Here is a 24,978-nt window from a genome sequence, read left to right as displayed (position 1 = left end):
GCTGCTGCTTCTACCTTTTCAGAGTCTTCTTTTTGATGTTCTGGGATGACTGTTATTGTTGCTCCTACGGCGTATACACCTCTAAATGGGACTACAACCATTTGCACTGCCAGTTGTACCCTCTGGGTGGAGCTAGGGTCAGTAGGCGTGTCTGTCCAATGAGCCACCGTACCTGGAATCTGTAGCACCCTATCGCAATGCCAGTTTTCAGAGGTTACTATGAACTCTCCCACCTTCTGTTTGGGCCTGGCTCCCTGGCTGCCCCAGGCATCTACACTGGTGGTGTAGTAGTATAGCCCTGTATTCCGAGCACCCCTTTCCTTGGGAGTGTCGGGCAAGTCCTCCAAGGGGAGGTCTGGATTTGCAACAACTTCTAATATTAACTGTCCCCAGGTTGTCAATTCCCAGGACCCAAACCATCCACTTGGCTGCGCTTGTTGTTCTTCATTGTCAGGAGGTTGTTCCAGTGCAGTACCGACACACTCTGGCGGGCGGCTTACCTGGCCAGAGGCTGGATCATATGGCCGAGACTCCCTGACTGATGCTGTCAGCAGATCTGTTGGTCCACCATCCAGGCCATCATTCAGGTGACCCCATCCTTCGGTTCCACATAACCCTTCATATAGTGGAGGAGCTGATGGTTGAGCTATTAATACCACACTGTCTTGGTCCTGGGTGGCTTGTCTATACGGTGCAGGCCTTCCTTCAGCAGGATGCGGTTTAAAGGATCTGAGTGGATCATAAAATCGCTTTACTTGCCACCCTTCTGCCTGAACCACCTGCATCAGCCTTCCTGATCTTGTCTGGGCTCCACAGGAGTCACAGTACTTAAGAAATGAACCGTCCCACAGGCAGGTACATTCTTTTGGTTTTTCTTCATGCAGATCCCACTGGGTCACAAAAACCACTCTGGGGAGAGTGGTGATTCGGCGTGCCCCACAAATGAAGATGTCTGTTACCTTGACGGGCCTGTATGGCAGTTTGTCTAACTCGTCGCCACCGGTGTTATGATGTAGTGGTTTCTCTCGTCCTGGTCCTTCCCAGCGGACTTTGAGCTGACGTGGGCCCGTGCAGATTGCCCAACAGTCCTTGACCTCTCGCCACCACAGCATTTCATCTTCTGTTGACAGGAATCCTTTTTTAGCAAGTTCCAATTTCTTCAAGACTCTTCCTGCCCAAAGCCCTGAAGTGGTTCTTCGAATGGCAACCACCCTATATACAGTGGCCAGTCTGATGTAGGGTGGCATGGTGCTTGGTTCACTGGCCATCTCTCCGGTTTCTGGTTATCCTTAGCTGAGAATTGGCTTGAGCTGTTCAACTCCTTGGATTCCTCTCTTCTGTAACAACACAGTGTTACTATCTAATACTTGTTTCGCAATGTCAGTGGTGTCGTACTTGGGTTTCACTGCTGTCGACACAGGGTGATCTTGTGCTCTCACCCACACTCGTTATCCCTCATGGACTGGCACCTTATGCGTTGGCTTCCCTGTTTTCTCATTGGAGCTCCGCCCCACTTCTTGTGAAGAAAATGGTCGTTGGTTGAGTTCTGCCGCAGGGGAGGGCCTACTGACTCGATGTCTGTCATTCAGTGCCTGCCCTATTTCTACAACTTTGGTGCTCCAGTCACGAGAATTAGCATTTTTTGCTATCCAGTTTTTCACCAGACCTATGGTGCGTTCCACCACTCCGTTCGCTTGGGGGAGTGTATGGTGGAGAGTAAACTCTCATTACTCCATATCTCTGGCACCAGTGGTCAACCTGTGTGTTGCGAAAATGAGTCCAATTGTCTGTTCGCAGTTCCTTAGGCACCCCAAGGGAACTACAGATTTGCTCCAGCATGGCAACGACACTGCTGCCATTGGCTCTCCTTGCTGCTCTTACAGTTACATACCCTGACATTGAGTCTACTAGCACTAGGAGGTATTTCTCACCTTTCTTCCCTGTTATCCCCATGGGGTCCGCGACATCCATGCACACTGAGCCGCAGGGGATGGTGCTCTTGATGGTCAGCCCTTCCATCCGCTTTCCATGGCGTCCTGCGTTGTATTGACCACATACTTCACAGTCCCGTAGTACGCGGCCGATGTGTTTCATAGGGATCCAGAGGTCCTGCTCTTCCAATTCTTTACGGGTAGGCAGCACGCCTGCATGTCCTAAGGCCTCATGCACGCTCCGTACCACCTCATCCACGTAGTCTTCAGGGACCGCCCATCCTTGAGGCGTTCTGTCCCACTTCTCGATCCCGACAAAGACAACTTTTCTCTGTTGAACATAGCAAGCCACCTCATCGTTTCCACGCCAGTGAGCCCCTTCTCGGGTATGAGCCTTCTGGTGCTCCACTTCAAGCTCCAGGCTCATTCTCAACTCGGCGATCTTCTTCCACAGGTCGTGCTGGGCCACTAACTTTCCTTTGGCGCTTTCAAATCCATTCTCCTCCCAGATGGATAAGTCTTCGTGCAAAGCTTGTGCACAGTAGTGGCTGTCTGTGATTATCTTTGCTGTCTTGATTCTTCTCTTCATCAACTCTAACATTCCTTCCAGTACTGCTGTCACTTCTCCCGTCTGTGCACTACTGGGAGTTTTACCTTTCTGGCAGCACCTCTCTTGAATCAGAATCAGAATCAGAAAAGCTTTATTGCCAAGTACGTTTTTGGACATACAAGGAATTTGTTTTGGCGTAGTCGGTGCAATACAGTACAAATTAAACAGTACAAACATATCTACAATAAAATATAAATATAAGTGCACAGTTTTAAGTGAGTGAGAGTAAATATAGAGCAGTATAAGATGCAAGAGCAATACAACAGTGCAGGTGATCATTGTGCAAGTAAAGCAGTGCAAGTAAGCAGGAGTCCAAGCTGAGCGTTAATGTAACGCATAGAGTTACAGGTTACAAGTGTCCTGTCAGCAAAAAAAGGGGGGGTGTGGGGGAAAGGGAGAGTGTCAGTGTGGTTTCCGGGCTTTGTTAACCAGGCTGGTGGCAGATGGGAAAAAACTGTTCTTGTGGCGTGAGGTTTTGGTCCGGATGGACCGCAGCCTCCTGCCAGAGGGGAGAGTCTCAAAGAGTCTGTGACCGGGGTGGGAAGGATCAGCCAGAATCTTCCCTGCCCGCTTCAGGGTCCTGGAGGTGTACAGTTCCTGGAGCGACAGTAGACTGCAGCCAATCACCTTCTCAGCAGACCGAATGACACGCTGCAGCCTGCCCTTATCCTTGGCTGTAGCAGCGGCGTACCAGATGGTGATGGAGGAGGTGAGGATGGACTCAATGATGGCTGTGTAGAAGTGCACCATCATAGTCTTTGGCAGGTTGAATTTCTTCAGCTGCCGCAGGAAGAACATCCTCTGCTGGGCTTTCTTGATGAGGGAGCTGATGTTTGGCTCCCACTTGAGATCCTGGGAGATGATGGTTCCCAGGAAGCGGAAAGATTCCACAGTGTCAATTGTGGAGTCACAGAGGGTGATGGGGTCAGGTGGGGCTGGGTTCTGCCTGAAGTTCACAACCATCTCCACTGTCTTTAGAGCGTTGAGCTCAAGGTTGTTCTGGCTGCACCAGTCCAACAGATGGTCCACCTCCCATCTGTATGCGGACTCGTCACCATCAGAGATGAGTCCGATCAGGGTGGTGTCGTCCGCAAACTTCAGAAGCTTGACAGACTGGTGACTGGAGGTGCAGCTGTTGGTGTACAGGGAGAAGAGCAGAGGAGAGAGAACACAGCCTTGGGGGGAACCGGTGCTGATGGTCAGGGAGTCAGAGACGTGCTTCCCCAGCCTCACGCGCTGCTTCCTGTCAGACAGGAAGTCAGTGATCCACCTGCAGGTGGAGTCGGGCACACTCAGCTGGGAGAGCTTCTCCTGTAGCAGAACTGGGACGATGGTGTTGAAGGCAGAGCTGAAATCCACAAACAGGATCCTGGCGTAGGTTCCTGTGGAGTCCAGGTGCCGGAGGATGAAGTGAAGGGCTAGGTTGACTGCATCATCTACAGACCTGTTGGCTCTGTAGGCAAACTGCAGGGGGTCAAGGAGGGGGTCGGTGATGTCTTTTAGGTGTGAGAGCACAAGGCGCTCAAAGGACTTCATCACCACAGAGGTCAGGGCGACGGGTCTGAAGTCATTAAGCCCTGTGGTCCTTGGCTTCTTGGGAACAGGGACGATGGTGGAGGACTTGAAGCAGGCTGGCACATGACATGTCTCCAGTGAGGTGTTAAAAATGTCTGTGAAGACTGGAGACAGCTGATCAGCGCAGTGCTTCAGGCTGGCTGGTGAGACAGAATCCGGACCAGCAGCTTTCCGGGGGTTCTGTCTCCTGAAGAGTTTGTTGACGTCCCTCTCCTGGATGGAAAGAGCCGTCCTCGGCGTGGGTAGGGGGCTGGTGGGGGGGAACTTCAGGGTGGGGGTTGGAGGTGCCAAGGCTCCTCTTGAGGTTGGAGAGATGGGGGTGGTGGATTGTGGCTGCAGCTGTTGGGGGGCGTCGTGGGGGATGGTTGCAGGACTGTCCCTTTGTCTTTCAAAGCGGCAGTAGAACTCGTTCAGGTCGTTGGCGAGGCGTCGGTCGTTGATGGAGTGGGGGGCTTTCGGCTTGTAGTTGGTGATTTGCTTGAGCCCTTTCCAGACAGACGCAGAGTCGTTGGCTGAGAACTGGTTTTGGAGCTTCTCAGAGTACAGTCGTTTGGCCTCTTTCACTGCCTTGCCAAACTTGTACTTGGCCTCTCTGTATATGTCTTTGTCCCCACTCCTGAAGGCCTCTTCCTTATCCAGTCTTAACCTTCTGAGTTTAGCTGTGAACCAGGGTTTGTCGTTGTTGTAACTCACCCTGGTGCATGATGGTACACAGCTGTCCTCACAGAAGCTGATGTAGGAAGTCACAGCCTCTGTGTACTCGTCCAGACTGTTGGTAGTAGTCCTGAACACATCCCAGTCTGTACATCCTAAACACGCCTGGAGATTCTCCACAGCCTCACTGCTCCACTTCCTTGTCGTCCTCACAACAGGTTTGCAGAGCTTTAGTTTCTGCCTGTATGCAGGAATCAGGTGGACCATGATGTGGTCAGATTGGCCCAGTGCAGCACGTGGGACGGCGTGATAAGCGTCTCTGATGGTGGTGTAACAGTGATCCAGAATGTTGTCCTCTCTGGTCGGACATTTTATAAACTGTCTGTATTTGGGGAGTTCGTGGGTCAGATTACCTTTGTTAAAGTCACCAGCGACGATTACTAAGGAGTCCGGGTTGGTCCGCTCCACACTCAGTATCTGGTCGGCGAGCATGCGCTGTGCGACCTGCACGTTAGCTTGCGGTGGGATGTAAACACCGACCAGGATGAACGAAGCGAACTCACGGGGGGAATAGAAAGGCTTACAGTTTATGATGAAGGATTCCAGGTCTGGAGAACAGTGCTGCTGAATCACTGTCACGTCGTTGCACCAACCACTGTTGAGGTAAAAACAGATTCCTCCACCTTTCGCTTTGCCGGAGAGTTCCGTGTCTCTGTCCGCTCTGTAGAGCTGGAATCCTGCCAGCTGCAGCGCAGAGTCCGGTATTAATCCACACAGCCACGTCTCCGTGAAGCACAAAACTGCCGATGAATAAAAGTCCCTGTTTTTCCCCAACAACAGTTGTAGTTCCTCCATTTTGTTGGGAAGTGAGCGCACGTTAGAGAGAAATATTCCAGGTAACGGTGTTCGTAGTCCACGCTGGCGAAGACGTACCAGCACCCCAGCCCGTTTCCCTCTCTTCCGGTGTTTCACTGCGTGAACAAAGGTGAGCGCACCTTTGACCAGAATGTCCAAATATTCCAGAGCAGTAGGTAGAAAAGTGGGAAATAACTCCTCTGGTGTAGTAGCCCTGATGTTCATGAGTTCTTCTCTGGTGAGAGAGCTCCGGGTACCATCACAGAAGACCGTTTTAAAGCAAAAAACAAAACAAAACAATGCGCACCAACACGCCGAGGCGACCATCTGCGGCGCCATCTTGTTGTTGACCGTGCTGTTTGAGAATAAACCCCCAGTAGGCCATCTGATCCAGACCTTTCTTCGACCCATCAGTGTATAGGACCCACTCTGGCGGCCTTTCCGTCACAGACGGCTCTAAGGGTGTTTTCTTGTTGGCTGGTTGTGCTGGGCCAATCTCAAGGTCGGGATCCAGCAGGATGTCTTCCCATCTTCCCCACCTCGTATTGGTTGCTTTTGTGCTTTCCACCGTCCCTTTTATGAGATACCTGTGGACTTGGCTCTGAGTGATGACTTTAATATGTTGTCCTTGTGCTAGGTCTTTTAAGGTGCTCCAGTATCTAGCAAGCACTGCTAAATCTTTTTCTTCTTGGGGGAATTTCTTCGCTACAGATGACAAAGTGTAACTCCATAAGGCTTCTTAGATTGCTCTTTTGGGCTTATCCAGGTCGTTCTGGTTTGATGCAGTCCATGTCCAGTTTTTCTTTCTCATTTTTTGTTCTCCTTCTCGCTTCTTTAGGCAGGCATATAATGGCTTAGCATATCTTTGATAATTAGGAACATGATCTCTCACATAATTGCAGAGTCCCAAAATCTTTTGTAGATCATTTTCAGATTCAGGTGGCTTGATTTGTGCCAGCTTCTCTCGATACCCTTCTGAGTCCCAAATCTGTTGTCACTTGGAACCCTAGGTAGTTAACATGAAACTGTCCAAACTGGCATTTCTTGAGATTCAGCTTCAAACCTGCTGCTGTGATTCTCTCCACCACTGTTTTTCAGCCTCTCTAGGTGCTCCTCTTCGGTGTCGTCTGCGATGAACATATCATCTATGTACACTGTTGCTCCTAGGTCACCCAAAACTTCCATCACAGCTGACTGGAACACATTAGGGGAGTTCTTGTACCCCTGTGGTAACCTTTGCCACACATAACTCTTGCCTTTGTGTGCAAATGCTGTCTTGCCTTGTGATTGCTTTGCGAGTCTGAGGGAGAAAAATCCATTTGCTAAGTCAATGCAGGATTTATATTTCTTGACTCTTACTGTCTTCAGTGCTCCTTGGGGATTGATTAGGCTGGCTCGGTTTGCTATGGTTTTTCGATTGAAGTTGATTACTGGCCTCCAACCTCCTCCTGCTGATTCTGGTTTCTTTACTGCTTGAATGGGACTGTTAGTGATGGGATTTAGCTCTTCTCTGATGATTCCTAGAGTGCTCAATTCTTTTACTATTTTATCCATTTCTTCAACAGCACCTGGGTTCAGGGGATACTGTCGAACAGGTGGATGCACTCCCCCTTCTATGAGGTGTACATACTTCGGTCCCAGGTCTCCACAGTCGTTCTTGAACCGGGCCACATTTGCTGAGGTGATGATCTTCCGTAACGTCTCTTTCCCAGCCGGGGAGAAGTTGCTTTCTTTCAGCTTCTGTTCAGTTACTTCTGGCACATCTACTGCTTTGTACCACTTTTGAGCCCCAAATTGGACCGTAAGGTATCCTGTCGTCTTTAGGCCTCTGCGAGTCATGGATACCTCAGCCCGGTGTCCACTAGATAGGGTTCTTTTCCCACGTCTGTGTAGATTTCGTCCCCCTCCAGTAGGCATTTTCCAGGGTGACTCGCGGCCGTGTCATCATTACTTGGCTGGCACCCCGGTCCCTGATCTGCGGGACTCGAAGAGGGCCTTCTTTTCTTCAGAGGACAGTTTGTCGTACTCTTCTCTAGGGAGAAAGGTGTTTTTCTTTTGTGGGCCTTGCGATGCTGGTGGTCCGTAAAATCTACTTTGCGGTTCTTCTCTTCTCTGGAGCAGTGGTCTGTTAGGAGGGTTGGCTGGAGCTTTCACACTGGCTTTAGTTGGTGGTTTGGCCCCTTGTCCTGTCTCTTTCTTTCTTCTTTCTTTATAAAACTGCTGCTCTAGATCATAAGAAATTACTGCTTGATCCATCTGTGGAACTCTTGTACATTGCATCGGCATTTTGGCAAAAGCGATCTCTCCTCTCCTCCCTTGGGTTACTTCTCGGAGGGCCTTCACATATCTAGCTGGTGAGATTGTTTGCTTAAGAACATGCCACACCGGTGCAAGGCGCTGACCTCCATCCATGCGCAGTCTAGCTCTTCTGATCTGGAAGTCTTCATCATCCATGTCTTCTTATGCAGTTACTGCGAGGGTTGTGACTGACGGCCTTATTAGTCACAGACAACCTTACTCCCTTTCAGGCTCGATCAGTGGGGCTGTATCGCTGTTCCTTTTCCATCCAGCTTATTTTCGCTGGTCTTCTGCGAGGAAACAACCCCGTTTCTGCTCTCAGCCTTGGAGATGCCAAAAATAGCCACGCTGGTCTGTAGTCGCATCCTCCCGTCGCTGTCAGCATACAGCTGGCTCTCGTCACTCCTTGTCATCCTACAGTTCTTTCCCTAATCTGCTCAGTTTTAAACTTTACACAGTATTACACATTTCATTCTTCAGCTTTCAGCATTTACTTTAAAACACCGTTGCAAAACCATCACTTCATTCTTTTTATTTAAGCTTTACAAATAATTAATGTTATATTTCATATATAGCTGATTGAGAATGTCAAACCTTAATGTTTTTCCTCTAATTCTCAGTTCTTAACCACATTTCATTCATACATCTTTTAACTTGTTAATCAAAGACTACTAATTTTATTCAATACATGTGAAAGAATATAAAAATCATCATACATCATTTCTTTGGATATACTTATTTATATTTTTGCAACAGATAAGACAGATAATATGTGGCTCCACACAGGCCTCTCCAGTCTCTCAGCTCCAGAATATAAGAACATGTTTGTTTCACTCCTCACTGCTTCAACTGTGTGTTTTAATCATTATTGCATGGATTACACATAAGGATATAAGGATATTTATTGGAACTTTTATGGAGTTAACTGTGAGCAGTTACTAAATGTTGCATGGATTACATGGAAAGATCTCACCTTATTTTGACATAGGTCAGCCTCTCCTGGGAAGGTTCTCCAGTGTTCCACGTTTCTCCATGTGAGGATGATGGTTCTCTCTGTGGTTCTCTGGACTCCATGAAACTTCAGAAATGTCTTTATAACTCCTTCCAGACTGACAGATGTCAGTAACTTTGTTTCTAATCTGTTCTTGAATTTATTTGCCTTTGAAATATTTTAGCCTACTTCATGTTGTCAGACAGGTCCTGTTCAAGTGATTCTACAGGGCTGACAGTAATCAGGCCTGGGTGTCTGATGTTAACATTTGTTGATGATCTGAAACATTTACGTCAGACGAACAAAGAAAAACAGGTGAAATCTGTAGGGGGGTAATTACTTTTTCACTCTCCTGTTGATCAGTGTCTGTAAGGCTGCCGATGCAGAGGACATCCCCCAGATAAATGATGCTATAGGCAGCTCATGTTCAGAACCAGAACATCACATGTTGTTTTTCATTTGTTGTCACTGAATCCTAAACTGGACTCTGTCTGTGCTCATTGAGTTCTGCTGGATGAGACCAACCAGAACTGCTCATTTGGATCAGTACTTCAGAATGACCAGGTTATTTCTTAAAACCTGCTGATTCTACATCAGGAGTTTCCTGCTTTCTAGAAGAGCCGGGTTTCAGCCTGTGAGGTAGTCCAGAATCCACAGCATCAGAATGTGGTCCATCCTTGAGAGGCTGAGCTTGTTCTGAGGGAGCACAGGCTGGATGCTGGAAGTTCTGAAGAGATGTGGAAGAACAAGAACCTACTTGTGTTTTCTCTGCAAGCTCTGCTGTAGGGAGAGATGATTTCAGCTTCAACCCAAGACCCCTCTGGAAGGTAAACAGGAATAAATCTAGTGAAGGTGTGCCTCATCACTGATACCAGGGTGTCCTCAAGGTTCTGGTACCCTCTCTAGGTTCAGAGTTGATGATGATGCACAGAGGGTCTGCACAGTGCCTCAGGAGCCTAGGACTCTATGGATCAGCAGCTTTCTTCCGTTTGTTCTTACAGAACTCATTGTTCACCTGGAGATTTCAGACGTGTTCCCCGTTCTGTTTTTACTACAGTCTGACCTCCGTCCTTCAACACTTGCTTCCATTTCCACACCAGTTTACCAGACTGACTGAGCTTCTGGTTTATGAGGCAGGATTTTTTTTCATGACGATTGTCCGGTTGTGTTTCAGAGTCGAGTGGACTTTGATCCCCCCGCCGGTCTGCTGCTGAGCTCCCAGACCTTTACTGCAGAGACTTCCACCACCACCACCACCACGCACATCACCAAGGTATTATCATGTCTACGCCACCACAAGACATCAAACCACAGGCAGTTAGAAACCCCAGAAAAACCCTCCCAGTCACCCTAAAGGTCACGGTCCCAGGTGAAGTCAAAGTCAGCATCCAACGACTGCCTTGGAGGAAGGGTATCTGGTTGGGGGGCATCTTAGATGTTACAACTCTACAACATTCAAGAAAGAAAGAAATGTTGCATGATGTGTTTTCTCATTCCTCAAATCTACTGTGTAACTTCTTCCTCAGATGGTGAAAGGAGGAGTTTCGGAAACCAGAGTGGAGAAAAGAATTGTTATTTCTGGAGAGACTGAAGAAGACCATGAACAGGTACAGTCATCATAAACCACATAAGTGACTCCAAAGCACAGTCCTCAGGACTCACTTTCCTGCAAACTCTTCAAACATTTCCATGCACCAACACACCTGATCCAAAGGCAACCTGGTCCACCGCCTACAGAAACCACTCAGTCCTAATCCTCCAAAAACCTGTTGGTCCAAGTCCTGCTGAAACATGTGAGCCTAAGTCCTGCAGACACCAGTTGGTGGGCTATGTCTTTAAACCAAGGAGACACCTGAGAACTGCAGGAGGGTGGGTCCTGAGGACTGAAACACCCAGCTGGATACATGTAACAGAACTGAGTTCAACCAGGTCCTGGTCCAGATGTGCTCCGATCCGGGTTCTGACCGTCTTGTTTCTTTTAAAGGCCATGGCAGCTGCCCTCAGTGAGGCTCGGAGGCAGCATCCTGAACTGTCTGTTACCAGGGTAGTTGTCCATAAAGAAACTGAGGTCTCCCCTGATCACATGATCAATTAATGACATCACAGGTAACGAAGCTGATTAGATCCCATCCTAGATGGGATCACAGCTGAATGCTTATTGGTAGTCTGGGAAACGGTAGCTCTGACACCGTGTTGCTTGCATGGCCTTTCTCTGCCAGCAGGATGCTCTGATTGGTTAATCGTGTTCAGCGATATATTTTAAACCAATCAGCAGTCTGTTGACCCTGTGGTCATCAGAATAGCAATACGCAGCTAAAATGGCAGTCCGACCATAGTTACATATGACATCATTCTGTGGCTCCACCCCCACGTGCTCACAGTAAGGTGTTGTTCATGTGTCTGAGCAGAAACGTAAAGCTCCTCCTAAAGCTTGGCTCGCTGTCTCCTCTGTCCTCATCTCTTCAGTTTCAGCGTTTCAGTTTGTGAGAAACACCTGGAAGAGACTGGATCCTGCAGGAGGCGCTATAAACCCCAGATTGCACTTGGCATTCACTGCATGTTTGCATGAGTATGATGACGGCATGTTCTGCTCTGTGTCAGGTTAGACAACCTGTGCATGAGGTCTATTGGTCCTACTGCAGTTCCTTTACTAAACAATAGATGTCCCTACTGAGAAAAGGATATGACTGCATCTCAGGGTTATCAGGAATTGTTCACAGGATAAAAACTGATTTCAGACTCTGAAGAATGAGGTTGTTTTCAGTCCAGCTTATTTTTTTATTAAAAAGAGGTAAAGAAGACCTCAGCAGATTCATCTGATGAGCACAAAGTAAAATGTCTTTAAAATGTACTTGACCTTCAAGATTCAAAGAAATAAACCTTAAACACTCTCCTTAAAAAGACATAAACTTTTATTGACAGGATATGATCACATAACCCAAGAAAATGCCCCAATAAATTATTTAAACACCGAAATAACTGTTCTAACCAATCAGTGAAGGATGAAGCTCTCCTCCTGCCTCCCTCTCCTCCTGCCTCCATGTCCTCCTGGCTCCCTCTCCTCCTGCCTCCCTCTCCTCCTGCCTCCCTCTCCTCCTGCCTCCATGTCCTCCTGGCTCCCTCTCCTCCTGCCTCCCTCTCCTCCTGCCTCCATGTCCTCCTGGCTCCCTCTCCTCCTGCCTCCATGTCCTCCTGCCTCCCTCTCCTTCTGGCTCCCTCTCCTCCTGCCTCCATGTCCTCCTGGCTCCCTCTCCTCCTGCCTCCATGTCCTCCTGCCTCCCTCTCCTTCTGGCTCCCTCTCCTCCTGCCTCCATGTCCTCCTGGCTCCCTCTCCTCCTGCCTCCCTCTCCTCCTGCCTCCATGTCCTCCTGGCTCCCTCTCCTCCTGCCTCCCTCTCCTTCTGGCTCCCTCTCCTCCTGCCTCCCTCTCCTCCTGGCTCCCTCTCCTCCTGCCTCCCTCTCCTCCTGCCTCCCTCTCCTTCTGGCTCCCTCTCCTCCTGGCTCCATCTCCTCCTGCCTCCATGTCCTCCTGGCTCCCTCTCCTCCTGCCTCCATGTCCTCCTGGCTCCCTCTCCTCCTGGCTCCCTCTCCTCCTGCCTCCCTCTCCTCCTGCCTCCCTCTCCTTCTGGCTCCCTCTCCTCCTGGCTCCCTCTCCTCCTGCCTCCATGTCCTCCTGCCTCCCTCTCCTCCTGGCTCCATGTCCTCCTGGCTCCCTCTCCTCCTGGCTCCCTCTCCTCCTACCTCCCTCTCCTCCTGCCTCCCTCTCCTTCTGGCTCCCTCTCCTCCTGGCTCCCTCTCCTCCTGCCTCCATGTCCTCCTGCCTCCCTCTCCTCCTGGCTCCCTCTCCTCCTGCCTCCCTCTCCTCCTGCCTCCATGTCCTCCTGGCTCCCTCTCCTCCTGCCTCCCCTCTCCTCCTGCCTCCATGTCCTCCTGGCTCCCTCTCCTCCTGCCTCCCTCTCCTCCTGCCTCCATGTCCTCCTGGCTCCCTCTCCTCCTGCCTCCCTCTCCTCCTGCCTCCATGTCCTCCTGGCTCCCTCTCCTCCTGGCTCCCTCTCCTCCTGCCTCCCTCTCCTCCTGCCTCCCTCTCCTCCTGCCTCCATGTCCTCCTGGCTCCCTCTCCTCCTGGCTCCCTCTCCTCCTGCCTCCATGTCCTCCTGCCTCCCTCTCCTCCTGGCTCCCTCTCCTCCTGCCTCCCTCTCCTCCTGCCTCCATGTCCTCCTGGCTCCCTCTCCTCCTGCCTCCCTCTCCTCCTGCCTCCATGTCCTCCTGGCTCCCTCTCCTCCTGCCTCCCTCTCCTCCTGCCTCCATGTCCTCCTGCCTCCATGTCCTCCTGCCTCCCTCTCCTCCTGCCTCCATGTCCTCCTGGCTCCCTCTCCTCCTGCCTCCATGTCCTCCTGCCTCCTTCTCCTTCTGCCTCCCTCTCCTCCTGCCTCCATGTCCTCCTGCCTCCCTCTCCTCCTGCCTCCATGTCCTCCTGCCTCCCTCTCCTCCTGCCTCCATGTCCTCCTGCCTCCCTCTCCTCCTGCTTCCATGTCCTCCTGCCTCCCTCTCCTCCTGCCTCCATGTCCTCCTGCCTCCCTCTCCTCCTGCCTCCATGTCCTCCTGCCTCCATGTCCTCCTGCCTCCATGTCCTCCTGCCTCCCTCTCCTCCTGCCTCCATGTCCTCCTGCCTCCCTCTCCTCCTGCCTCCATGTCCTCCTGGCTCCCTCTCCTCCTGCCTCCATGTCCTCCTGCCTCCCTCTCCTCCTGCCTCCATCTCCTCCTGCCTCCCTCTCCTCCTGCCTCCATGTCCTCCTGCCTCCCTCTCCTCCTGCCTCCATGTCCTCCTGCCTCCCTCTCCTCCTGCCTCCCTCTCCTCCTGCCTCCCTCTCCTCCTGCCTCCCTCTCCTCCTGGCTCCCTCTCCTCCTGGCTCCCTCGCCTCCTGCCTCCATGTCCTCCTGCCTCCCTCTCCTCCTGCCTCCCTCTCCTCCTGCCTCCCTCTCCTTCTGGCTCCCTCTCCTCCTGGCTCCCTCTCCTTCTGGCTCCCTCTCCTCCTGCCTCCATGTCCTCCTGCCTCCCTCTCCTCCTGCCTCCCTCTCCTCCTGCCTCCCTCTCCTTCTGGCTCCCTCTCCTCCTGCCTCCCTCTCCTTCTGGCTCCCTCTCCTCCTGCCTCCCTCTCCTTCTGGCTCCCTCTCCTCCTGCCTCCCTCTCCTTCTGGCTCCCTCTCCTCCTGCCTCCCTCTCCTTCTGGCTCCCTCTCCTCCTGCCTCCCTCTCCTTCTGGCTCCCTCTCCTTCTGCCTCCCTCTCCTCCTGCCTCCCTCTCCTCCTGCCTCCCTCTCCTTCTGGCTCCCTCTCCTCCTGCCTCCCTCTCCTCCTGCCTCCCTCTCCTCCTGCCTCCATGTCCTCCTGCCTCCCTCTCCTCCTGCCTCCATGTCCTCCTGCCTCCCTCTCCTCCTGCCTCCATGTCCTCCTGCCTCCCTCTCCTTCTGCCTCCCTCTCCTCCTGCCTCCATGTCCTCCTGCCTTCCTCTCCTCCTGCCTCCATGTCCTCCTGCCTCCCTCTCCTCCTGCCTCCATGTCCTCCTGCCTCCCTCTCCTCCTGCTTCCATGTCCTCCTGCCTCCTTCTCCTCCTGCCTCCATGTCCTCCTGCCTCCCTCTCCTCCTGCCTCCATGTCCTCCTGCCTCCCTCTCCTCCTGCCTCCATGTCCTCCTGCCTCCCTCTCCTCCTGCCTCCATGTCCTCCTGCCTCCCTCTCCTCCTGCCTCCATGTCCTCCTGGCTCCCTCTCCTCCTGCCTCCCTCTCCTCCTGCCTCCATGTCCTCCTGCCTCCCTCTCCTCCTGCCTCCCTCTCCTCCTGCCTCCCTCTCCTCCTGCCTCCATGTCCTCCTGGCTCCCTCTCCTCCTGCCTCCATGTCCTCCTGCCTCCCTCTCCTCCTGCCTCCATGTCCTCCTGCGTCCCTCTCCTCCTGCCTCCATGTCCTCCTGCCTCCCTCTCCTCCTGCCTCCATGTCCTCCTGGCTCCCTCTCCTCCTGGCTCCCTCGCCTCCTGCCTCCATGTCCTCCTGCCTCCCTCTCCCCCCGCCTCGCTCTCCTCCTGCCTCCCTCTCCTTCTGGCTCCCTCTCCTCCTGGCTCCCTCTCCTTCTGGCTCCCTCTCCTCCTGCCTCCCTCTCCTCCTGCCTCCCTCTCCTTCTGGCTCCCTCTCCTCCTGCCTCCCTCTCCTTCTGGCTCCCTCTCCTCCTGCCTCCCTCTCCTTCTGGCTCCCTCTCCTCCTGCATCCCTCTCCTTCTGGCTCCCTCTCCTCCTGCCTCCCTCTCCTTCTGGCTCCCTCTCCTCCTGCCTCCATGTCCTCCTGCCTCCCTCTCCTCCTGCCTCCCTCTCCTCCTGCCTCCCTCTCCTGCCTCCCTCTCCTCCTGCCTCCCTCTCCTCCTGCCTCCCTCTCCTGCCTCCCTCTCCTCCTGCCTCCCTCTCCTCCTGCCTCCCTCTCCTCCTGCCTCCCTCTCCTCCTGCCTCCATGTCCTCCTGCCTCCCTCTCCTCCTGCCTCCCTCTCCTCCTGCCTCCCTCTCCTCCTGCCTCCATGTCCTCCTGCCTCCCTCTCATCCTGCCTCCCTCTCCTGCCTCCCTCTCCTCCTGCCTCCCTCTCCTCCTGCCTCCCTCTCCTGCCTCCCTCTCCTCCTGCCTCCCTCTCCTCCTGCCTCCCTCTCCTCCTGCCTCCATGTCCTCCTGCCTCCCTCTCCTCCTGCCTCCCTCTCCTGCCTCCCTCTCCTCCTGCCTCCCTCTCCTCCTGCCTCCCTCTCCTCCTGCCTCCATGTCCTCCTGGCTCCCTCTCCTCCTGCCTCCATGTCCTCCTGGCTCCCTCTCCTCCTGCCTCCCTCTCCTCCTGCCTCCCTCTCCTGCCTCCCTCTCCTCCTGCCTCCCTCTCCTCCTGCCTCCCTCTCCTGCCTCCCTCTCCTCCTGCCTCCCTCTCCTCCTGCCTCCCTCTCCTCCTGCCTCCATGTCCTCCTGGCTCCCTCTCCTCCTGCCTCCCTCTCCTCCTGCCTCCCTCTCCTGCCTCCCTCTCCTCCTGCCTCCCTCTCCTCCTGCCTCCATGTCCTCCTGGCTCCCTCTCCTCCTGCCTCCCTCTCCTCCTGCCTCCATGTCCTCCTGGCTCCCTCTCCTCCTGGCTCCCTCTCCTCCTGCCTCCATGTCCTCCTGCCTCCCTCTCCTTCTGGCTCCCTCTCCTCCTGGCTCCCTCTCCTCCTGCCTCCATGTCCTCCTGGCTCCCTCTCCTCCTGCCTCCCTCTCCTCCTGCCTCCCTCTCCTGCCTCCCTCTCCTCCTGCCTCCCTCTCCTCCTGCCTCCCTCTCCTCCTGCCTCCCTCTCCTCCTGCCTCCATGTCCTCCTGGCTCCCTCTCCTCCTGCCTCCCTCTCCTGCCTCCCTCTCCTCCTGCCTCCCTCTCCTCCTGCCTCCCTCTCCTCCTGCCTCCATGTCCTCCTGGCTCCCTCTCCTCCTGCCCCCCTCTCCTCCTGCCTCCATGTCCTCCTGGCTCCCTCTCCTCCTGGCTCCCTCTCCTCCTGCCTCCATGTCCTCCTGCCTCCCTCTCCTTCTGGCTCCCTCTCCTCCTGGCTCCCTCTCCTTCTGGCTCCCTCTCCTCCTGCCTCCCTCTCCTTCTGGCTCCCTCTCCTTCTGCCTCCCTCTCCTCCTGCCTCCCTCTCCTCCTGCCTCCCTCTCCTTCTGGCTCCCTCTCCTCCTGCCTCCCTCTCCTTCTGGCTCCCTCTCCTCCTGCCTCCCTCTCCTCCTGCCTCCATGTCCTCCTGCCTCCCTCTCCTCCTGCCTCCATGTCCTCCTGCCTCCCTCTCCTCCTGCCTCCATGTCCTCCTTCCTCCCTCTCCTTCTGCCTCCCTCTCCTCCTGCCTCCATGTCCTCCTGCCTCCCTCTCCTCCTGCCTCCATGTCCTCCTGCCTCCCTCTCCTCCTGCCTCCATGTCCTCCTGCCTCCCTCTCCTCCTGCTTCCATGTCCTCCTGCCTCCCTCTCCTCCTGCCTCCATGTCCTCCTGCCTCCCTCTCCTCCTGCCTCCATGTCCTCCTGCCTCCCTCTCCTCCTGCCTCCATGTCCTCCTGCCTCCCTCTCCTCCTGCCTCCATGTCCTCCTGGCTCCCTCTCCTCCTGCCTCCCTCTCCTCCTGCCTCCATGTCCTCCTGCCTCCATGTCCTCCTGCCTCCCTCTCCTCCTGCCTCCCTCTCCTCCTGCCTCCCTCTCCTCCTGCCTCCATGTCCTCCTGCCTCCCTCTCCTCCTGCCTCCATGTCCTCCTGCGTCCCTCTCCTCCTGCCTCCATGTCCTCCTGCCTCCCTCTCCTCCTGCCTCCATGTCCTCCTGGCTCCCTCTCCTCCTGGCTCCCTCTCCTCCTGCCTCCATGTCCTCCTGCCTCCCTCTCCTCCTGCCTCCCTCTCCTCCTGCCTCCATGTCCTCCTGCCTCCCTCTCCTCCTGCCTCCCTCTCCTCCTGGCTCCCTCGCCTCCTGCCTCCATGTCCTCCTGCCTCCCTCTCCCCCCGCCTCGCTCTCCTCCTGCCTCCCTCTCCTTCGGGCTCCCTCTCCTCCTGGCTCCCTCTCCTTCTGGCTCCCTCTCCTCCTGCCTCCCTCTCCTCCTGCCTCCCTCTCCTTCTGGCTCCCTCTTCTCCTGCCTCCCTCTCCTTCTGGCTCCCTCTCCTCCTGCCTCCCTCTCCTTCTGGCTCCCTCTCCTCCTGCCTCCCTCTCCTCCTGCCTCCCTCTCCTCCTGCATCCCTCTCCTTCTGGCTCCCTCTCCTCCTGCCTCCCTCTCCTTCTGGCTCCCTCTCCTCCTGCCTCCCTCTCCTCCTGCCTCCATGTCCTCCTGCCTCCCTCTCCTCCTGCCTCCATGTCCTCCTGCCTCCCTCTCCTCCTGCCTCCATGTCCTCCTGCCTCCCTCTCCTTCTGCCTCCCTCTCCTCCTGCCTCCATGTCCTCCTGCCTCCCTCTCCTCCTGCCTCCATGTCCTCCTGCCTCCCTCTCCTCCTGCCTCCATGTCCTCCTGCCTCCCTCTCCTTCTGCCTCCCTCTCCTCCTGCCTCCATGTCCTCCTGCCTCCCTCTCCTCCTGCCTCCATGTCCTCCTGCCTCCCTCTCCTCCTGCCTCCATGTCCTCCTGCCTCCCTCTCCTCCTGCCTCCATGTCCTCCTGCCTCCCTCTCCTCCTGCCTCCCTCTCCTCCTGCCTCCCTCTCCTCCTGCCTCCCTCTCCTCCTGCCTCCCTCTCCTCCTGCCTCCATGTCCTCCTGGCTCCCTCTCCTCCTGCCTCCATGTCCTCCTGGCTCCCTCTCCTCCTGCCTCCCTCTCCTCCTGCCTCCCTCTCCTGCCTCCCTCTCCTCCTGCCTCCCTCTCCTGCCTCCCTCTCCTCCTGCCTCCCTCTCCTCCTGCCTCCATGTCCTCCTGGCTCCCTCTCCTCCTGCCTCCCTCTCCTCCTGCCTCCCTCTCCTGCCTCCCTCTCCTCCTGCCTCCCTCTCCTCCTGCCTCCCTCTCCTCCTGCCTCCATGTCCTCCTTGCTCCCTCTCCTCCTGCCTCCCTCTCCTCCTGCCTCCCTCTCCTGCCTCCCTCTCCTCCTGCCTCCCTCTCCTCCTGCCTCCCTCTCCTCCTGCCTCCCTCTCCTCCTGCCTCCATGTCCTCCTGGCTCCCTCTCCTCCTGGCTCCCTCTCCTCCTGCCTCCATGTCCTCCTGCCTCCCTCTCCTTCTGGCTCCCTCTCCTCCTGGCTCCCTCTCCTCCTGCCTCCCTCTCCTGCCTCCCTCTCCTCCTGCCTCCCTCTCCTCCTGCCTCCCTCTCCTCCTGCCTCCATGTCCTCCTGGCTCCCTCTCCTCCTGCCCCCCTCTCCTCCTGCCTCCATGTCCTCCTGCCTCCCTCTCCTCCTGCCTCCATGTCCTCCTGCCTCCCTCTCCTTCTGCCTCCCTCTCCTCCTGCCTCCATGTCCTCCTGCCTCCCTCTCCTCCTGCCTCCATGTCCTCCTGCCTCCCTCTCCTCCTGCCTCCATGTCCTCCTGCCTCCCTCTCCTCCTGCCTCCATGTCCTCCTGCCTCCCTCTCCTCCTGCCTCCCTCTCCTGCCTCCCTCTCCTCCTGCCTCCCTCTCCTCCTGCCTCCCTCTCCTCCTGCCTCCCTCTCCTCCTGCCTCCATGTCCTCCTGCCTCCATGTCCTCCTGGCTCCCTCTCCTCCTGCCTCCCTCTCCTCCTGCCTCCCTCTCCTGCCTCCCTCTCCTCCTGCCTCCCTCTCCTGCCTCCCTCTCCTCCTGCCTCCCTCTCCTCCTGCCTCCCTCTCCTCCTGCCTCCATGTCCTCCTGGCTCCCTCTCCTCCTGCCTCCCTCTCCTCCTGCCTCCCTCTCCTGCCTCCCTCTCCTCCTGCCTCCCTCTCCTCCTGCCTCCCTCTCCTCCTGCCTCCATGTCCTCCTGGCTCCCTCTCCTCCTGCCTCCCTCTCCTCCTGCCTCCATGTCCTCCTGCCTCCCTCTCCTTCTGGCTCCCTCTCCTCCTGGCTCCCTCTCCTCCTGGCTCCCTCTCCTCCTGCCTCCCTCTCCTTCTGGCTCCCTCTCCTCCTGCCTCCCTCTCCTCCTGCCTCCCTCTCCTCCTGCCTCCATGTCCTCCTGGCTCCCTCTCCTCCTGCCTCCATGTCCTCCTGGCTCCCTCTCCTCCTGCCTCCCTCTCCTCCTGCCTCCCTCTCCTGCCTCCCTCTCCTCCTGCCTCCCTCTCCTGCCTCCCTCTCCTCCTGCCTCCCTCTCCTCCTGCCTCCCTCTCCTCCTGCCTCCATGTCCTCCTGGCTCCCTCTCCTCCTGCCTCCCTCTCCTCCTGCCTCCCTCTCCTGCCTCCCTCTCCTCCTGCCTCCCTCTCCTCCTGCCTCCCTCTCCTCTTGCCTCCATGTCCTCCTGGCTCCCTCTCCCCCTGCCTCCCTCTCCTCCTGCCTCCATGTCCTCTGGCTCCCTCTCCTCCTGGCTCCCTCTCCTCCTGCCTCCATGTCCTCCTGCCTCCCTCTCCTCCTGGCTCCCTCTCCTCCTGCCTCCATGTCCTCCTGGCTCCCTCTCCTCCTGCCTCCCTCTCCTCCTGCCTCCCTCTCCTGCCTCCCTCTCCTGCCTCCCTCTCCTCCTGCCTCCCTCTCCTTCTGGCTCCCTCTCCTCCTGGCTCCCTCTCCTCCTGGCTCCCTCTCCTCCTGCCTCCCTCTCCTTCTGGCTCCCTCTCCTCCTGCCTCCCTCTCCTCCTGCCTCCATGTCCTCCTGGCTCCCTCTCCTCCTGCCTCCATGTCCTCCTGGCTCCCTCTCCTCCTGCCTCCCTCTCCTCCTGTCTCCCTCTCCTCCTGCCTCCCTCTCCTGCCTCCCTCTCCTCCTGCCTCCCTCTCCTCCTGCCTCCCTCTCCTCCTGCCTCCATGTCCTCCTGGCTCCCTCTCCTCCTGCCTCCCTCTCCTCCTGCCTCCCTCTCCTGCCTCCCTCTCCTCCTGCCTCCCTCTCCTCCTGCCTCCCTCTCCTCCTGCCTCCATGTCCTCCTGGCTCCCTCTCCTCCTGCCCCCCTCTCCTCCTGCCTCCATGTCCTCCTGGCTCCCTCTCCTCCTGTCTCCCTCTCCTCCTGCCTCCATGTCCTCCTGCCTCCCTCTCCTCCTGGCTCCCTCTCCTCCTGCCTCCATGTCCTCCTGGCTCCCTCTCCTCCTGCCTCCCTCTCCTCCTGCCTCCCTCTCCTGCCTCCCTCTCCTCCTGCCTCCCTCTCCTCCTGCCTCCCTCTCCTCCTGCCTCCATGTCCTCCTGGCTCCCTCTCCTCCTGGCTCCCTCTCCTCCTGCCTCCCTCTCCTCCTGCCTCCATGTCCTCCTGGCTCCCTCTCCTCCTGCCTCCCTCTCCTGCCTCCCTCTCCTCCTGCCTCCCTCTCCTCCTGCCTCCCTCTCCTCCTGCCTCCCTCTCCTGCCTCCCTCTCCTCCTGCCTCCCTCTCCTCCTGCCTCCATGTCCTCCTGGCTCCCTCTCCTCCTGGCTCCCTCGCCTCCTGCCTCCATGTCCTCCTGCCTCCCTCTCCTCCTGGCTCCCTCTCCTCCTGCCTCCATGTCCTCCTGGCTCCCTCTCCTCCTGCCTCCCTCTCCTCCTGCCTCCATGTCCTCCTGCCTCCCTCTCCTCCTGCCTCCATGTCCTCCTGCCTCCCTCTCCTCCTGCCTCCATGTCCTCCTGGCTCCCTCTCCTCCTGCCTCCATGTCCTCCTGGCTCCCTCTCCTCCTGCCTCCCTCTCCTCCTGCCTCCATGTCCTCCTGCCTCCCTCTCCTCCTGCCTCCATGTCCTCCTGGCTCCCTCTCCTCCTGCCTCCCTCTCCTCCTGCCTCCATGTCCTCCTGCCTCCCTCTCCTCCTGCCTCCATGTCCTCCTGGCTCCCTCTCCTCCTGCCTCCATGTCCTCCTGGCTCCCTCTCCTCCTGCCTCCCTCTCCTCCTGCCTCCATGTCCTCCTGGCTCCCTCTCCTCCTGGCTCCCTCTCCTCCTGCCTCCATGTCCTCCTGGCTCCCTCTCCTCCTGCCTCCATGTCCTCCTGGCTCCCTCTCCTCCTGGCTCCCTCGCCCCCTGCCTCCATGTCCTCCTGGCTCCCTCTCCTCCTGCCTCCATGTCCTCCTGGCTCCCTCTCCTCCTGCCTCCCTCTCCTCCTGCCTCCATGTCCTCCTGGCTCCCTCTCCTCCTGGCTCCCTCTCCTCCTGCCTCCCTCTCCTCCTGCCTCCATGTCCTCCTGGCTCCCTCTCCTCCTGCCTCCCTCTCCTCCTGCCTCCATGTCCTCCTGGCTCCCTCTCCTCCTGCCTCCCTCTCCTCCTGCCTCCATCTCCTCCTGCCTCCCTCTCCTCCTGCCTCCATGTCCTCCTGCCTCCCTCTCCTTCTGGCTCCCTCTCCTCCTGGCTCCCTCTCCTCCTGGCTCCCTCTCCTCCTGGCTCCCTCTCCTCCTGCCTCCCTCTCCTCCTGCCTCCCTCTCCTCCTGCCTCCATGTCCTCCTGCCTCCCTCTCCTTCTGGCTCCCTCTCCTCCTGGCTCCCTCTCCTCCTGGCTCCCTCTCCTCCTGCCTCCCTCTCCTTCTGGCTCCCTCTCCTCCTGCCTCCCTCTCCTTCTGGCTCCCTCTCCTCCTGCCTCCATGTCCTCCTGCCTCCCTCTCCTCCTGGCTCCCTCTCCTCCTGGCTCCCTCTCCTCCTGCCTCCCTCTCCTCCTGCCTCCCTCTCCTCCTGCCTCCCTCTCCTCCTGGCTCCCTCTCCTCCTGCCTCCCTCTCCTCCTGCCTCCCTCTCCTCCTGCCTCCCTCTCCTCCTGCCTCCATGTCCTCCTGCCTCCCTCTCCTTCTGGCTCCCTCTCCTCCTGGCTCCCTCTCCTCCTGCCTCCCTCTCCTCCTGGCTCCATGTCCTCCTGCCTCCCTCTCCTCCTGCCTCCATGTCCTCCTGGCTCCCTCTCCTCCTGCCTCCATGTCCTCCTGGCTCCCTCTCCTCCTGCCTCCCTCTCCTCCTGCCTCCATGTCCTCCTGGCTCCCTCTCCTCCTGCCTCCATGTCCTCCTGGCTCCCTCTCCTCCTGCCTCCATGTCCTCCTGGCTCCCTCTCCTCCTGCCTCCATGTCCTCCTGGCTCCCTCTCCTCCTGGCTCCCTCTCCTCCTGCCTCCATGTCCTCCTGCCTCCATGTCCTCCTGCCTCCATGTCCTCCTGGCTCCCTCTCCTCCTGCCTCCCTCTCCTCCTGCCTCCATGTCCTCCTGCCTCCCTCTCCTCCTGCCTCCATGTCCTCCTGGCTCCCTCTCCTCCTGCCTCCATGTCCTCCTGGCTCCCTCTCCTCCTGCCTCCCTCTCCTCCTGCCTCCATGTCCTCCTGCCTCCATGTCCTCCTGGCTCCCTCTCCTCCTGCCTCCCTCTCCTCCTGCCTCCATGTCCTCCTGCCTCCCTCTCCTCCTGCCTCCATGTCCTCCTGGCTCCCTCTCCTCCTGCCTCCCTCTCCTCCTGCCTCCATGTCCTCCTGCCTCCCTCTCCTCCTGCCTCCATGTCTTCCTGGCTCCCTCTCCTCCTGCCTCCATGTCCTCCTGGCTCCCTCTCCTCCTGCCTCCATGTCCTCCTGGCTCCCTCTCCTCCTGCCTCCCTCTCCTCCTGCCTCCATGTCCTCCTGCCTCCCTCTCCTCCTGCCTCCATGTCCTCCTGGCTCCCTCTCCTCCTGCCTCCCTCTCCTCCTGCCTCCATGTCCTCCTGCCTCCCTCTCCTCCTGCCTCCATGTCCTCCTGGCTCCCTCTCCTCCTGCCTCCCTCTCCTCCTGCCTCCATGTCCTCCTGGCTCCCTCTCCTCCTGCCTCCATGTCCTCCTGGCTCCCTCTCCTCCTGCCTCCCTCTCCTCCTGCCTCCATGTCCTCCTGGCTCCCTCTCCTCCTGGCTCCCTCTCCTCCTGCCTCCATGTCCTCCTGGATCCCTCTCCTCCTGCCTCCATGTCCTCCTGGCTCCCTCTCCTCCTGGCTCCCTCGCCCCCTGCCTCCATGTCCTCCCTGGCTCCCTCTCCTCCTGCCTCCATGTCCTCCTGGCTCCCTCTCCTCCTGCCTCCCTCTCCTCCTGCCTCCATGTCCTCCTGGCTCCCTCTCCTCCTGGCTCCCTCTCCTCCTGCCTCCCTCTCCTCCTGCCTCCATGTCCTCCTGGCTCCCTCTCCTCCTGCCTCCCTCTCCTCCTGCCTCCATGTCCTCCTGCCTCCCTCTCCTCCTGCCTCCCTCTCCTCCTGCCTCCCTCTCCTCCTGCCTCCCTCTCCTCCTGCCTCCATGTCCTCCTGCCCTCCCTCTCCTCTCCTCTGGCTCCCTCTCCTCCTGGCTCCCTCTCCTCCTGGCTCCCTCTCCTCCTGGCTCCCTCTCCTCCTGCCTCCTCTCCTCCTGCCTCCCTCTCCTCCTGCCTCCATGTCCTCCTGCCTCCCTCTCCTTCTGGCTCCCTCTCCTCCTGGCTCCCTCTCCTCCTGGCTCCCTCTCCTCCTGCCTCCCTCTCCTTCTGGCTCCCTCTCCTCCTGCCTCCCTCTCCGTCTGGCTCCCTCTCCTCCTGCCTCCATGTCCTCCTGCCTCCCTCTCCTCCTGGCTCCCTCTCCTCCTGGCTCCCTCTCCTCCTGCCTCCCTCTCCTCCTGCCTCCCTCTCCTCCTGCCTCCCTCTCCTCCTGGCTCCCTCTCCTCCTGCCTCCCTCTCCTCCTGCCTCCCTCTCCTCCTGCCTCCCTCTCCTCCTGCCTCCATGTCCTCCTGCCTCCCTCTCCTTCTGGCTCCCTCTCCTCCTGGCTCCCTCTCCTCCTGCCTCCCTCTCCTCCTGGCTCCATGTCCTCCTGCCTCCCTCTCCTCCTGCCTCCATGTCCTCCTGGCTCCCTCTCCTCCTGCCTCCATGTCCTCCTGGCTCCCTCTCCTCCTGCCTCCCTCTCCTCCTGCCTCCATGTCCTCCTGGCTCCCTCTCCTCCTGCCTCCATGTCCTCCTGGCTCCCTCTCCTCCTGCCTCCATGTCCTCCTGGCTCCCTCTCCTCCTGCCTCCATGTCCTCCTGGCTCCCTCTCCTCCTGGCTCCCTCTCCTCCTGCCTCCATGTCCTCCTGCCTCCATGTCCTCCTGCCTCCATGTCCTCCTGGCTCCCTCTCCTCCTGCCTCCCTCTCCTCCTGCCTCCATGTCCTCCTGCCTCCCTCTCCTCCTGCCTCCATGTCCTCCTGGCTCCCTCTCCTCCTGCCTCCATGTCCTCCTGGCTCCCTCTCCTCCTGCCTCCCTCTCCTCCTGCCTCCATGTCCTCCTGGCTCCCTCTCCTCCTGCCTCCATGTCCTCCTGGCTCCCTCTCCTCCTGCCTCCCTCTCCTCCTGCCTCCATGTCCTCCTGCCTCCCTCTCCTCCTGCCTCCATGTCCTCCTGGCTCCCTCTCCTCCTGCCTCCCTCTCCTCCTGCCTCCATGTCCTCCTGCCTCCCTCTCCTCCTGCCTCCATGTCCTCCTGCCTCCATGTCCTCCTGCCTCCCTCTCCTCCTGCCTCCATGTCCTCCTGGCTCCCTCTCCTCCTGCCTCCCTCTCCTCCTGCCTCCATGTCCTCCTGCCTCCCTCTCCTCACTGCCTCCATGTCCTCCTGGCTCCCTCTCCTCCTGCCTCCCTCTCCTCCTGCCTCCA

At 57.8% G+C, this 24,978-nt stretch overlaps 1 protein-coding gene across 10 annotated transcripts in view; it reads left to right on the top strand.

Moving 5' to 3' along the window:
* The window catches only part of epb41l3a (erythrocyte membrane protein band 4.1-like 3a), a 70,552-nt gene that overhangs the window by 36,003 nt on the left and 9,571 nt on the right, over positions 1–24,978 (top strand). For 9 of the 10 annotated variants that reach the window (XM_047349611.1, XM_047349609.1, XM_047349610.1 and 6 more), the window contains 3 exons: positions 10,089–10,187; positions 10,441–10,521; positions 10,899–11,020. In XM_047349611.1, coding sequence (XP_047205567.1) covers positions 10,089–10,187; positions 10,441–10,521; positions 10,899–11,009 — 291 coding nt within the window. In that variant the 3' untranslated portion in view covers positions 11,010–11,020. The remainder of the gene's footprint in view (positions 1–10,088; positions 10,188–10,440; positions 10,522–10,898; positions 11,021–24,978) is intronic. The other variant, XM_047349613.1, reaches the window with a different exon arrangement.

Source organism: Girardinichthys multiradiatus, chromosome 21 (assembly GCF_021462225.1).
Source record: "Girardinichthys multiradiatus isolate DD_20200921_A chromosome 21, DD_fGirMul_XY1, whole genome shotgun sequence".
Lineage (NCBI taxonomy): Eukaryota > Metazoa > Chordata > Actinopteri > Cyprinodontiformes > Goodeidae > Girardinichthys > Girardinichthys multiradiatus.
Note: the sequence above shows the minus strand (reverse complement) of the source record. Positions and strands in the feature narration are given on the sequence as shown.